This window comes from Rhyacophila brunnea, unplaced genomic scaffold (assembly GCF_057557595.1).
Source record: "Rhyacophila brunnea isolate RB1 unplaced genomic scaffold, BYU_Rbru_1.0 scaffold_23, whole genome shotgun sequence".
NCBI classification, from domain to species: Eukaryota; Metazoa; Arthropoda; class Insecta; order Trichoptera; family Rhyacophilidae; genus Rhyacophila; species Rhyacophila brunnea.
This window is the reverse complement of record NW_028232893.1, coordinates 22174392-22188390: the sequence shown is the minus strand read 5'-3', so window position 1 is coordinate 22188390 and position 13999 is coordinate 22174392. Positions and strand designations below refer to the sequence as shown.

Here is a 13999-nt window from a genome sequence, read left to right as displayed (position 1 = left end):
CCCAGGCGTAAACAACTGCTGATGCTTCACATCAAACGTAGGACCTCGTGATACGCTTGATTAAGACCGAGTGTGGTCCGGGGCGGGTTGGTTTGGAGGGAGATATTGGGTAGTGGCGAAACCGTTTCAAGATCGAAATTGGGTGTCGCCAATAAATTCTTTAATTTGATTAAGTAGTGTTTATATAATAATAATATGTTCTTTTATTATATTTTTAGAACATCTCACCAAGATCTGACAACGCACTCACATGCCCCGGGTAACTTTGCTCCAATCACTCCACCACCAAGGCCAAAAACATCAAATTTACAACCACCAAACTTCAGCGGAATGCTACCACCACTACCGTTTAACGATAGATCCTACGATACACCAAACACTCAATTCTTACCGGAAATTCTTCCTTACGATGGTAATTTACCGATCGTTTACCAACAGAATATCCCACTGTACACTAGAAACAGTTTTCCGATACAAAATCCCAATATTCCCCTACCTGTGTATTCATCAAATACTTACTTCCCAGTCGAATCTCCACTTGAGTTTTATGAGCCTAATCCTTTCCACATTCCCGGTATCCAGAATCCTCAGGGAGCTGATTGGTACAACAGTGCAAGGTCCGATTCAGTTGTCGTGGATTCAGCTGCTTATGAAGGTGTTCCAGATATATCAGCCCTGCCAGTAACAAATGAGAATAACTTCAAATATAATCCGTTGGAGCTAGATTCGGATGAACTGAATGATGAAAACTTGCAGTATTTGGCTCCCACCGTTAGAGAGATGTTGCAAGGTATGCTTGTTTTTGTTTCTTCAACGTATTTTATTATCTGGAGTCCTCACAGGCCCGTCCACACAATGAAGTTGGATCGAGTCCATAATAGATTTCTTAGATTTCTCTATTTAAGGACATATGGATTGTTTCCTTATGATAATGATGATAAAAATAATTTTCCAACTCGTTTTCTTCTGAGTATTCCATCAATGCAATTCTTGTCCACCTGAAGAGTGATTGCTCTTTTAAAGCATTTCATATTACTTCTTCGTGGGTTCATTTACAATCAGCATCACCAATTTACCGTTTTTCTTGCCATTGGTATCTAGCATTTTTTGATAGGCATATATCTGTGGCCGGGGTGTAAAACTACATAAGTCAAAAAACAACATTTTTTAGGAGAGTGTTTTTTGTGAATATCTTTTTTTTTTCAAGAAAACTTTGCTATTCAATTATTTTTTTTCAGTTTATAGTTATTTTATATGTAATGAATTCATAAGACAGTATGACATATTTAAAATAAAGTAAATAGCTGACACATGAGTTTTTTTCTTGTTTGGCTGACTTATGTGATTATGGCCAATTATTAGAACATTAAAAAAATCATATTAATAATGAAAACATTTGATTTTTATCAAGGAATACCAGATTTATTGAATATAATTAATTATTACAAAGAGGAACCTAATCTATTATAACAAATGTAAGAAAAAAAAGAACCAGGAGACATAAAAAATAAAATTTTACTTCAAAAATCCACCAAGATACAAATGAAACACCAAAAAATACATAAATCATTGAAAATTAAATATAATTAATATTTCTTCTAGTTTTCATGTTTCCACTAAATCTGGATCAATATCAGGTATGTTCCTGGAGGGCAGTTGATGATAAAACTCATGAGATATAGTTGGAATTAGCGGCAATAGAGATATAAGGTCATTCTTTTTCTCTTGGCTAATAGGTAAAGAAGCGTTGGTTATCTGAGGAAAACTTAGATCAGTTGTTTCCATCCTTTCTGGAACGTTTTATGCAAACTATATTATAGCTTGCATAAAACGCATCTGGCTTGTAGCGTTTTTACTCTCAATTTTTGACGCCTCCAGCAGCTTAAAATGTGCTGAAAATACGCTCGATATTTGGTTTTTATTTTCATGCGAATATAATTTCTGACTATCAGATACCTACTTAACGCAGATAGGCCGGTACCTATTATAGTAGCGTGAGAAATAAAACAACATAATTTGACATGTTGAAACAATAGGAACATTCATGGCCTTATAGTGAAATGGTATCATATAATTTAATGTGTGCTTAGGTAAGTGACATCAGTTTGACGATTACCGGAATGACAATGAAATGAAACTTGAACGCCGTTGACATAATATAGGCATTTGTTGTCAATTTTGAAATACTTATATTTCTGTTAAAATAATGATTTTTACACGTAGACATTTTTTCGAATACTGCACTTTTTTCGATACACGAAAGAAAAGGTATTGACTTCGTTCTTTGTAGAATAAGTACATTTACTTGCAATTTTATTTTCACAAAATCAAGCGTTTTTCTTGCCAAATAGTTTGTTGTCCATGTTTCACATGCGACTATGTAATTAGGTAAGTACGAGAAAATTCATAATATTATGTACTAATTTTATTGTTGCGTTCTACATCCAGGTCTTCACCAGACGAAGCAGCTTAACGCCCAAGGTCACCCGTTAGCCAGCTACCAATCTATCGAGGATCTCTTCGACAATACGTCAGACAAGCAAGATATCTCTGACTGGCTGAGACTAAAGAAGGCAGCGCCCAATCAGACACTCATCCAGATGCTGTTGATGTATGACCTCTTGAGCAGAGACGCCAAGAAGCAGAAGTTGAACAATTACAATGTACGTTGGTATTACTCGTTGAGCTTGGACTTATTTTCAGACTTATATTGTGGCGAGGAATTGCAAAATGGAAACCACGCCATCTAGCTACGTCCACAAATGTTTACTGAAAGGAAAAAGTTGTTTAAGCTGTTGCGACAATCGGAGACCTGGTCACCTTAGGTGCCAATTTTATTGTTTCTCTTCACTTAGTTTTCTTGCCAGTTTTGCAGTAGCTATTTTTTTAATGTTTTATTATTTTACTGTACTACTTTATCTCATGAGTGCCCTTAGCTTAAAGTCAATTAAACTCAGTCAAACCACACTTGAGTGTGTGGTGACCTCATTCTTAGATAACTGCTTCTGAGATATCTCCAAGCACAACAAACTGAAGATGCTTCACATCAAAACTTAACGTGATATATCCGATTGCATGTAGGGTTTCGTTGGTGGAATATATTGTGGCTGATCAAAATACTCTTGGCCTATTATTTAAGACTTGAATATATTCAATTGTTGGGCTGTCACAGTATTTGCTTGATATTTCAGTCATATTTTAATAAAAAATCCTCCGTTTTCCACATTTGTTTACAGTGTGGTCTCGAAATTGGCTTCATCGGATATCTTAAACCTTAAGCAGAGAATGTGCTACGGCTTTCACGTCTTCTTCTTCTCGTTGACCCTATCTGAGTTATCCAGCATTGGTCTCTATCCTAGTCTTTCCAAAACTGCATCTATCCAACTGTATATTCTTAAAAAATCTTCAAGATTTACTCTGTGTCCACTCAGTCGACTAGCTCTATGATTGTCGTTTTTTCGTAATCTATATTCGTCATGTGTAAACTCGTCAACTCCTTAGAAGAAATACAGTGACTGTTTTTTTTACCATGTTTGAACCTAATAAGATCATAATTGGGCCCCACAGAGTGTAAGTAGTATTAACATATTTTTGTGTTTACGAGAAATGGATATTAGCCACTGTCTTGCTCAACCTGTGTTATCAGTACTTTGTACTCTGCTTGGAAGACCAATGAGATTTACGATATAATATTTAAATCAGAATACAAATGGCACGCTTTTCAATACTTGTGATCTCGTCTGTAATAGACACTTAAGAAACAGAATTCTATACTGGCGGTACTCAGAGACACCCAGGCTTTAAAAAAATACAAAATAGTTGTCAAGGTCTGAAAAAAAACGAACCATAAGTGCGAGTGAGTTTGCATTAGGCACACTTTCGTCTATGTGTTAGAGTAAGATAGAATTTCTACGGCTGAATTAAATATTTTTTAAAAACGTCGCCGGTAAATACGGATTTGACTGATTACATTCATTTAAAAACTGCGAGCACGTATTGCTGAAACTTATTGTTTTTGTGTAAAATACTATGTAAAATACATAATACTTGTCAAGGCCTGAAAAAAAACGAACCATAAGTGCGAGTGAGTTTGCATTAGGCACACTTTCGTCTATGTGTTAGAGCAGGGGGAGGCAAACTTTTTGGATGGAGGGCCAAATTCAAGAATTCAAAATGAGAGGCGGGCCACAAGTAAAATACCATTTTTAGATATACACTATTTATTATCACGAAAAATAAACATTACAAAAAAAATAATGAGAAGAATAAAAAGAACTGTTGTACATTTTTATAAATTCATGTGTTAATTTTGTGGTTGATATTCTCAAAACTGCTTCTAAATGGGCATCGGAGATATTTGATCGTAAAGAATTTTTATTGAGGTTCATGATCGAAAATGTTTGTTCACATAATATATAGGTTGATCCAAAAAATAACGAACATATTTCTTTCATCGAACACGAATCTTTAAGTTGGTCGAATTTGTCTGAATTAAGGGCATTGTAAAATTTGGGGATTTCTTCACGACGATGCGATTCTCTTAAATCAGTGTCACACTGCAGATCAATAATCTCAAGTTGTAGCTCTCTCGATACACTATCAATACCTATTGATATACATACAATATCGACATCCAGAGCGAGATTACAATCCGAAATTTCTTTCCATTCATTCCCAATCGATGTTCAACGTAGAAAATAGTGGTTACATAGTGTAAGACGAAACGCAAGGAAAACGTACTGAGATAATACATTTACGAAACAACGAATTCTTCAAATTTTAATCTATTGTCAATAATTTTTAAAAAAATATTAAAAAGTTATTCGTAATCAGAAGTACAATTAATGATGTCGGGCCACATGCGGCCCGCGGGCCGCACTTTGCCCCCCTCTGTGTTAGAGTAAGATAGTATTTCTACGGCTGAATTAAATATTTTTTAAAAACGTCGCCGGTAAATACGGATTTGACTGATTACATTCATTTAAAAACTGCGAGCACGTATTGCTGAAACTTATTGTTTTTGTGTAAAATACTATGTAAAATACATAATACTTGTCAAGGCCTGAAAAAAAACGAACCATAAGTGCGAGTGAGTTTGCATTAGGTACACTTTCGTCTATGTGTTAGAGTAAGATAGAATTTCTACGGCGAATTAAATATTTTTTAAAAACGTCGCCGGTTAATACTGATTTGACTGATTACATTCATTTAAAAACTGCGAGCACGTATTGCTGAAACTTATTGTTTTTGTGTTAGATATAAAGTGAGTGGTAATTATTTGTTGTCATTTTAGTAGGACATTGTTAACTATGTTGTGTTTAAATTTGGTAGCCGTACTGAGAAACAACACAATGGTATAACGTTGCATAGTTAAGTTGATAATAATAAAATCGAGGTTTTACTGTGCGTTATACGCAAGAAATACGGCTTCATTTTGCCGAAAAATAGGCGCACTCTTTATATTATTACTCTGAGATATTATGTATTATAACTTCATCGGGAATAGAACCGAAATCACCTGGAAGAGAAGCCAGTGCCTAACGCAATCGACTACTAGGACTACTACGTGGTTTTGTAGTTTACACAATATGTGTAATTATAGTTATCATAACTTTATTCACTCAATAAAATTAATATTCTCTGCAGGGCTATACTTCAGAGCTGCTAAAAGACTTGGTGGAGACTTCCCAAGGTACATCAATCGACCAGCTGCGAACAGTAATGGAGCGCATGGTAGCCAGGGGAGATTGCACCCACGACTTCGCCAATAACAGAGCCAAGGAGATGATAGCTGAGCTCGGGAAACCAGACAGCAAAATGTCCAAGGAACTACGATACTTGGACCCCTTGAAATATTTGGAATAGTCGTAGTTGTCACTGTGAAGCCGATTCGTGTTATTTTTTGTAGAAAATACGACCGCTTTTAGCTGTCCACAACTGAAACATCTCCGCATCGCTACAAAGATATACCACGTACCTAATATTAAAAAAATAAGCCAGACCTTGGTCTAGACTCCAGATGGCTACATGTAAATAATTGTACGTAAAACCTGTGGTAAGGTGGCAAAATATGATATCTCCAATTTTTTGGTAAATTGCGTTATGTAGTCAGACCCATATCAATGAGATATACCTACACGATATCAAAATATGGAATTAATAGGTCTTTTAAGTTGGGAGAAATAAGTTGAATCAATATATTGTGATTTGTTTATTGTTTGAATATTTTTCGAAGTTTAAAATTGCTCTCCTGAACAATTTATATAAATGGACATATCATGTTTTGCCATATCACTACAGAAACATTTCTCCGTGAGCTTTTTTATCGTAAAGAGATGACCGTATAACATACGGTCTCCAATTTTATTAGATTCAATATGATCATTAATTCAATTTTCATAGCTGATTTTGGCAAAATTCATTAATTAAGAATGAAAACCTAACCTAACCTAACCTAACAAATATTCGAGTATATCGACTATTTTCACAATTTGTTTGCTGCTGGCTTTCTGTAAGTTAAGTGTAAACCGACAAGAACCGTGTTTTATTTAGAAATGAATTGTATGTCAGTAGGTACTATACGACCGAAAGAGGTTGGACGGTCTTTAATATGCGGCCATAATATGGCATAATATATTATTTTTACGATAGAACATTAATTCACGGTGAAGTGTGATACGGCGAACTGCTTACGTACAAGTTTCCGGACACGAGGTTATATGGTCCATAAATCACAACAGAACATGATAATATAATAAAAAAAAATATAGTTTAATATTAAATTCATAATTTTTAAGTTGTCTTTTTAAAAAATCTTACCATACCATTGTATACTAATATTATAACCATTATAATAAGAATATTTGAATAGCATTGTGTATTTATAAATCAAGCGACATGTTTGCAAAACCGAGATAATCATTAGCTTCAATGACGGTTTTTCTTGAAGCGTGGGAGGCGCGAATAAACTTTATACTCAGCATAGAAATGAAAATTCTAAAACTCCATTTTCACACTATATTATACACAGCAAATTGGATATAAGACAGTGTTTTAATGCATGTTATATTTTTATTTGAAGTTTAATGTATACTGCCAACCAGGGAACACAGATTTAATGAAAACTGAAATTCCTAACGGGTGTGGAGTAACAGGCAACCGATCTCGAAAGTGTGGAAGAATATTGGATAAACTTAAACACGTATTAAGAAGACGTCATTCTAAGCTTAGGTATCCCTCGTTCTGATAACTGCTCTCGTTTTATGCACTGACGCTCATTCAAAATTGGTGTATTTGAAGGTTCCAACACACACTATTGCACGCCTATAATGTGTGTTTCATTTTCTCACTCACTCACACATTCAAAAACTTGCTTCAAAATCTAGTGTATTGGGGTATATATAGCCTACATGAGTTATATTTATTAAGAGCATACTTAAGTGAAACGGCAAATAATTTTCAACTATAGGTGCGACGAAATTTTGGACTCGCTGGCAATCGGAGAGCGAAAGTCGAGCTGTGAACACGTCAATTTGTTTCGTGATGGCGACGGGGGTATTAATTCTTAAATCGTGTGAAGATGACCATAAAACGTTACCCGTTTACTTGAAAAAGAAAACATGTCAATGAATATATTATTATTGTTACTAATAGAACAATGAACAGAACATTAAATGGACGCGTGTTGGATTTATATTGCAAATTATATTTCGTTCGGCACGTGTCATTTGCACAATCCGCGTATCGCCTAGCCACGATCTTTTTAGACAATGCCTCAACTGAGGTATAGCCTTAATCTGTTCAGTGCTGCCACCTTTTAATTAAACTTTAAAACAAAATATACTTAAATACAATTTTATATTGCCATCTTTTAACACTACAACAAACTAATACTTTTAAAATCGATAATTTACTGGTTTGCGTCTACAATAATAATTATTTTCTTTGTATATATAAAAAAAATGTTACTCCCGATCGCAGGAATAACGTGACGGCAGCATGCGCGCTTCTTTATTTCGTTTCTCGAGTACCTAAATCAGTCTACCGGAAATTTTCGTTTACCACACCGGAAATGGTTACAGTTCAAAAATATAATAATTAATATATTAGGGTTACTACTGTTACAAGCAATAATTGCTAATAAAAACTTTTTTATTGATGTCGATTGATCTATAAAATGCATGATGCGGTTGAATTTAGTCTAAGTATCAACCACTTAGCTCGAATAGCTAGCGCCATTTCATTATAAGGACTTATCGTGTAATTGTAATATACACATTAGAAGTGGGGCTGTATTTTTGAGCAAAGTGGTACATTCATAGTATGTAAGTTAATTATATTTGATTTACTTCTAAATGTTTATGTTACTTTCTCAATAAAGAAGATTTGAAGTGAATGAAACTATTTTTTATTACCACGTTTTTACCACGTTTTTTTTAGCTCGTATTCTTGTTTGTCCGGTGGTTGTTTATCCAGTACAAATCTTGCAATCAATTTTTAACTATTTTCCCGACTAGCTAGACATTTTAAACTTTTAGAATATATCAGAACACGATGCCAATGCATTCTTTTAATACTTTTAGGCCCAGGGCTCTTTTTTCTATTTAACGCGGTGGAACGGCGTTCCGGCACCTTTTTTCACGGTTTTATTTCAAAATCAATTAAACGAAAAAATATTTGCGCTTAAGTAATTACAATAATAATTCGTTAAAATGATAAAATAAGGTACAGGTGGAAGCCATTTTGAATGTTGGCGTGTTAGTGTTAGTGAAGTAACCGTATAGTTTAAATAGCAAACCTGCGTATGTAACTAGCTTCATACGTATGTCTTTGCGTATTATGATTTTGACAGTTTGACGTTTATCGCATGGCGGCATCTGCGTATATTGTCATTTACGTTTGTTTAGTCAGTTTGTGTTACGATTACGTGTTGTGCAACTATTTTATATATTATTTAGTGCAACCCCAAGTTTAAATATGAAAAAAATTTCCTGTTACTTCTCAACCACCGGCAGCGGCGCCGATTCCGCAAATAAAAAGCTCAAAACAGTAACAGAAACGATGACAGAAGATATGGAAATATCGGTACATTTAGATGTTCCTGAATCATCTCGAGCTGATCTCGGGGATCAAGGTCGAACTCAAAACGATTGGCCAGACTGCTGGTCATTAGATCAAAAAAACGATTATTGCTCAAAAAACGAATGGTTGAACGTACACAAAATGAAACTTGGCTGCACAATTTGCAGAAACGTTGGAACTCTTGGAACTGAAATGACAATGGGAATGAAAATATCCAAAGAATGGGCCAATAATGAAATCACGTATTCTGGGAAAGAGAGGAAGCTACAATTGGGGTCACTGCGAAAAAAAATTTTCGATCACAGAGGATCTATTGCACACAAAGCAGCGTTAAAAATCATTTCTGAAGCCAAAAAAAAGCAGATTGAAAATACTTTTTTAAAATCGTTATCTCGCGAAAAAGTAATAACAGCAAACATTTTTCGAACTGCATATAAAGTAGCTAAGGAAAATCAATCATTCAATATGTTTGAAAGTGAAATTAATCTCCAAGAACTAAATGGGATCGAAATGGGTCATATTCTCCATTCCACTAACGCATGTATTAACACATATGTGATGAAATGAGAAAAAATGTTTTCAAAGAAATTGTTCAATCGAAAAATATAATTTCTTTGATAATTGATGAGTCTACCACCATAAGCCAAAAAACCACCCTCATTGTGTATGTTCGATGCTGTGTTGGAATGAATTCACCAATTAATTTGTTTTTGGATTTGATTGAACTTAAAGACGTAACGGCAAAAGGAATATTTGAATCATTACTCCAATCTCTTGATTTATATGGGATGACAGAAGAATATTTAAAAAAATATTTAGTTTCGGTTGCATGCGACGGCGCTGCTGTGATGTTAGGTTCTAAAAATGGAGTGAAAAAATTGCTGACAGAAAAATTTCCTTCAATTATAGTTTGGTATTGTACTAATCACAGATTAGAATTATCAGTAAGTGATGTTGTAAAGAAAATTTCAGGGATCAATAGATTCAAATCATTTATTGATAAACTTTATGTTTTATACCACGCGTCGCCGAAAAATAATAGAGAGTTGCATTTATGTACAGAATCACTAGGCGTTGAGGTACTGAAAATCGGAAGAGTTTTAAGTACCCGATGGGTGGCATCTAGTTTTCGTTCAGTTTCAGCTGTCATTTTGAAAAAGCGATGAATGACCCTACAAGAGATAAAAATGACAAGTGTACTTACAGTGGCTTAAAGAACAAAATAACATCAACAGCATTTTTATTGGATCTAGCATTGATGTGAGACGCTCTCCAAGAATTGTCGGAACTTAGTTTGGACCTACAAAATCGCGATGTGAACCTTTACATTGCAAATCGAAAAATAAATGAACTCGTTCAAGTTTTTGAAGAAAGAAAACAGAATTTTGGACCCTATTATAAATGTGCTGCAGCTGCTATAAGCAATCTGCATTTTCGTGGAGTTTTGCTTCACGAAAAAGTTTCTAAAAATGATCCTCTTATTGATCCGAAAATATTTTATTCCACGTTGAAAACGTCAATTGAAAAAAGGCTGCTAGATAATAAAGATGTTGAGTTTGCACTTTGGGCTCGCGTACTTGATCAAAAATATTGGCCTGAAGACATTGATAATCGGTTGACATTTGGAGAGATGGAAATTAGAAATATTTCGATCAAGCTACAACTAGATGAACGAGAAATGATTCGTGGATTTCGCGAATACATTCTCGAAAAGACATATTCTGAAAAACTCTTGCGTTTGGTATATGCTCTGAATTCTATTCCCATTTCTTCAAGTGAATGTGAACGGGGGTTTTCGCAAATGAATCTTATTATTACCCCAACAAGAGCTTCGTTAAACACTAAAACAGTTTCGGCACTCTTGTTCATCAAACTCGTGGGACCACCCTTGACACTTTTCGATCCTTCAAAATATGTTGATAGGTGGTTACTTAAAGGAAGACATTCGGCCTTAGACTCTAACACTAAGAAAAGGAATCGAGATGATGTATCAGACGAGAATTGGAAAAAACTTTGGAAATCACTCTAAACATTCATTCAAGTTCATAAATAAATACATTACATATGTATTTACAATTATATTTTAAATTTAGTCTTATTTAGTCTTATTTTTACAATATATTTCAAATATAATGTATGTATTTTATTGTTTCTGTAGCTTTGTTTTGACTAAAATAAAAAATTATCGTAAAAATCAACATTTTTTGTTCGCTTCGTGGCATAGCTCCTTTAAATTTCATTTAAGTGACATTTGAATATAATTTTATTTAGTAAAAAGCTTGACATGAAGTGAGTTCCGGCACATTTTTTTTTAAAAAAAAGCCCTGCTTTTAGTCATCTTTAAGTAGAATTGAATTCATTTTCAGTTAATTCTGTTTTGTATGAATAGTTATTTCGGAAGAAATCCGTAAAAAGTAAAATACTATTAATGGTTGCTAAAGGGATGGTCCTAGCAACTTAATTATTAATAAATACGTGCGTTACTATGGAAATCAATTGACATTTCAGTATTATATAATATTTATTCAGTACCTATTTCTATCAACTACAAAAAAAGTTAATATGATTCAACAGAAAATTTAAAACGTGGTATGTAAAAAGTTCTTTTTACCTTGTAATTATTAACACTTACACTTACTCCCAATTATCATAACATAATACAGAAGAACCTCGATTATATAATAGGCAAAATATCTGGTGAAATGAGAAATTTGTTTAAAAATGATAACATGACTTCAAAAAAAGACCTCCAGATGGCGCTTCCCATTGACTGGATGCCGCAAGCGTTATGCAGGCGGATTATGATTTACCCTATGTTAACTCCGTAATTTTTACTCTACAATCTTACAGCCAATCAGCTTAGTCTGATTAGCTCTGACCCTTTTGATCATATAGATCCTCTATTTTGAAACAAAGCACCTTAGACGATTGAAATTCGTTTCTAGTGTTAAGTGTGGTTATCTAGTTGTCAAATATGAACCTACCTGAACTGAACTGATTCTTTGGCAAATGCATCTGGTTATTTGATCGATCTTATCTTAATCCCGACTAATACCCGATAATTCCGACAGCAAATCATCTTTCATTATCTGCCTCTTTTGTCAAAAAGTAAGGTTATTAAATTTATCACTCGGCAGTGTTGCCGTATTTCAAATAATTCAGTTTTGAAAAGTGTCAAATATAATATTATCATTGGATTTTTTGACCAAAATTTAATAATAAAAAAACATCCGGAGCAGTGGAGCACTACAAATTTTCGATGCTCCGGGTAAAATCCAATTGCTCCACTGCTCCTACTCCTGCTCCGTGTTCCGCTCCAATGCTCTTCTCAGAGCAACTGTATATTGAACTTCGAGAACAAATATTTGCGGCAGATACTTGATGTGCATGACTTTAGAAGTAATGGGCACATAAGAGAACAAACCAAGCAGCATTTTATCTCTGCGTTTTATCATCTGAAACGGTGAGACTGGAACAAAACTCGTAAGCCAGTGGTCCTGACCAATACATTTCAATGCAGCTCTGTGCTCTAACCGGGAATGCACCATAGACTAATAATATACTATAATACTAGACGACTGCACCCTGGACAACAGTGGACCGGAGTCACTTTCATTCCCCGGTATAGCCTGCATGACACTTTTTACACTATTTATCCAAAAATTGCAAAGAAACATTAATTTATAATTAATCATGCCATTATACGCCTGACAATTTATATATGGGCAAATGTGCGTACAGATAAGCATATCTAATTGCTATCGGCTCGAACTAAAGTTCCTTTCCAGGAAAATAATATGTAGATACCCACCTATAGGTATTACTATGGGCATCACGACCACTACTTAGCAATATTATAAATGAGTCTTCAATTATAAATTTTATTATATTCTATATTTATCTATTACTTGACGATTGCAATAAATGATCGGCTAAGATTTAGCTACTACGCCTGATTTATTATTTATTGCTATGTAATTATGCATACATAACGTTACAACAAATTACAAAATCTAGTAAACAAGGCGTAGAGTGATTCCAAAGAAGTCTAGCTTTCATATTGTCAGACTTTTTTATAACATCGATTTATTAAAATTCCGATTGCAATGGCTAACTTTCTTTTTCCGTTTCAACTTTGCCTCGAAACAATTTCTCGAATTCTCAAGAATAGAATTGATGATTTCTCGAGAAATGAGAATACCCGAAATTTCGGAATATTCATTTCTCGATCACAATCTCTAATCGCATGGATCCAGGGTTCGAAATGAACTGGAGCGCAGCTGTGGATAATTTAAAAATTCCGCCTGTGTCATGAATCATTAGGAAAATAATTTAATTCAACTAATATATTCTTGGGTTTCCACCGCGTGTACTTCTTCCTTCTTTCCTCGACGTTTCGGGCTCGTTGCAGAGGCTAGATCAAGAGATATAATTGCCTCTGCAACGAGCCCGAAGCGTCGAGGAAAGAAGGAAGAAGTACACGCGGTGGAAACCCAAGAATATATTACGATAAAAAAAACAACCGTGAAAGTCTCAAACATTATAAATTCAATTAAGTTCTTTGTATATTTTAGTTTATAAAGTTTAATACGAAATCTGTCAGACGAATAATAATAATATTTATGACACGTCGTAAACTTCTATCGCTATTCGCTGCGTGTATATAGTTACCCCGTTTACAAGTGCATGGATTTACTGCTGACTAGAGAATCCAATCCCGAGCTAAAATCTTGATCCCGGGATTTCGGGATTACATTTTGACGACCCCGGGCTCCCGGGACTGGTCCCGGGATTGGCATTTTTTCAATAGTTAATATTAAATTTTTATATATACAAATAACGTTGATAAAATCGGTCAAAAATAAATCTAGTATAATTTCTATTTAAGACATTTATTGTTAGTATTGTGTACGTTCAA

The 13999-nt window shown here is 34.4% G+C and overlaps 1 protein-coding gene across 1 annotated transcript in view; it reads left to right on the top strand.

Annotated features, from left to right (window-relative positions):
- The window catches only part of ImpE3 (Ecdysone-inducible gene E3), a 39677-nt gene extending 32924 nt beyond the window's left edge, over nucleotides 1–6753 (top strand). Inside the window, exons 5-8 of the mRNA XM_085950431.1 lie at nucleotides 219–790; nucleotides 2449–2663; nucleotides 5647–6539; nucleotides 6652–6753. Of these exons, the coding sequence (XP_085806557.1) occupies nucleotides 219–790; nucleotides 2449–2663; nucleotides 5647–5865 (1006 nt within the window). The 3' untranslated portion in view covers nucleotides 5866–6539; nucleotides 6652–6753. The remainder of the gene's footprint in view (nucleotides 1–218; nucleotides 791–2448; nucleotides 2664–5646; nucleotides 6540–6651) is intronic.
- Nucleotides 6754–13999: the final 7246 nt, after the last annotated feature.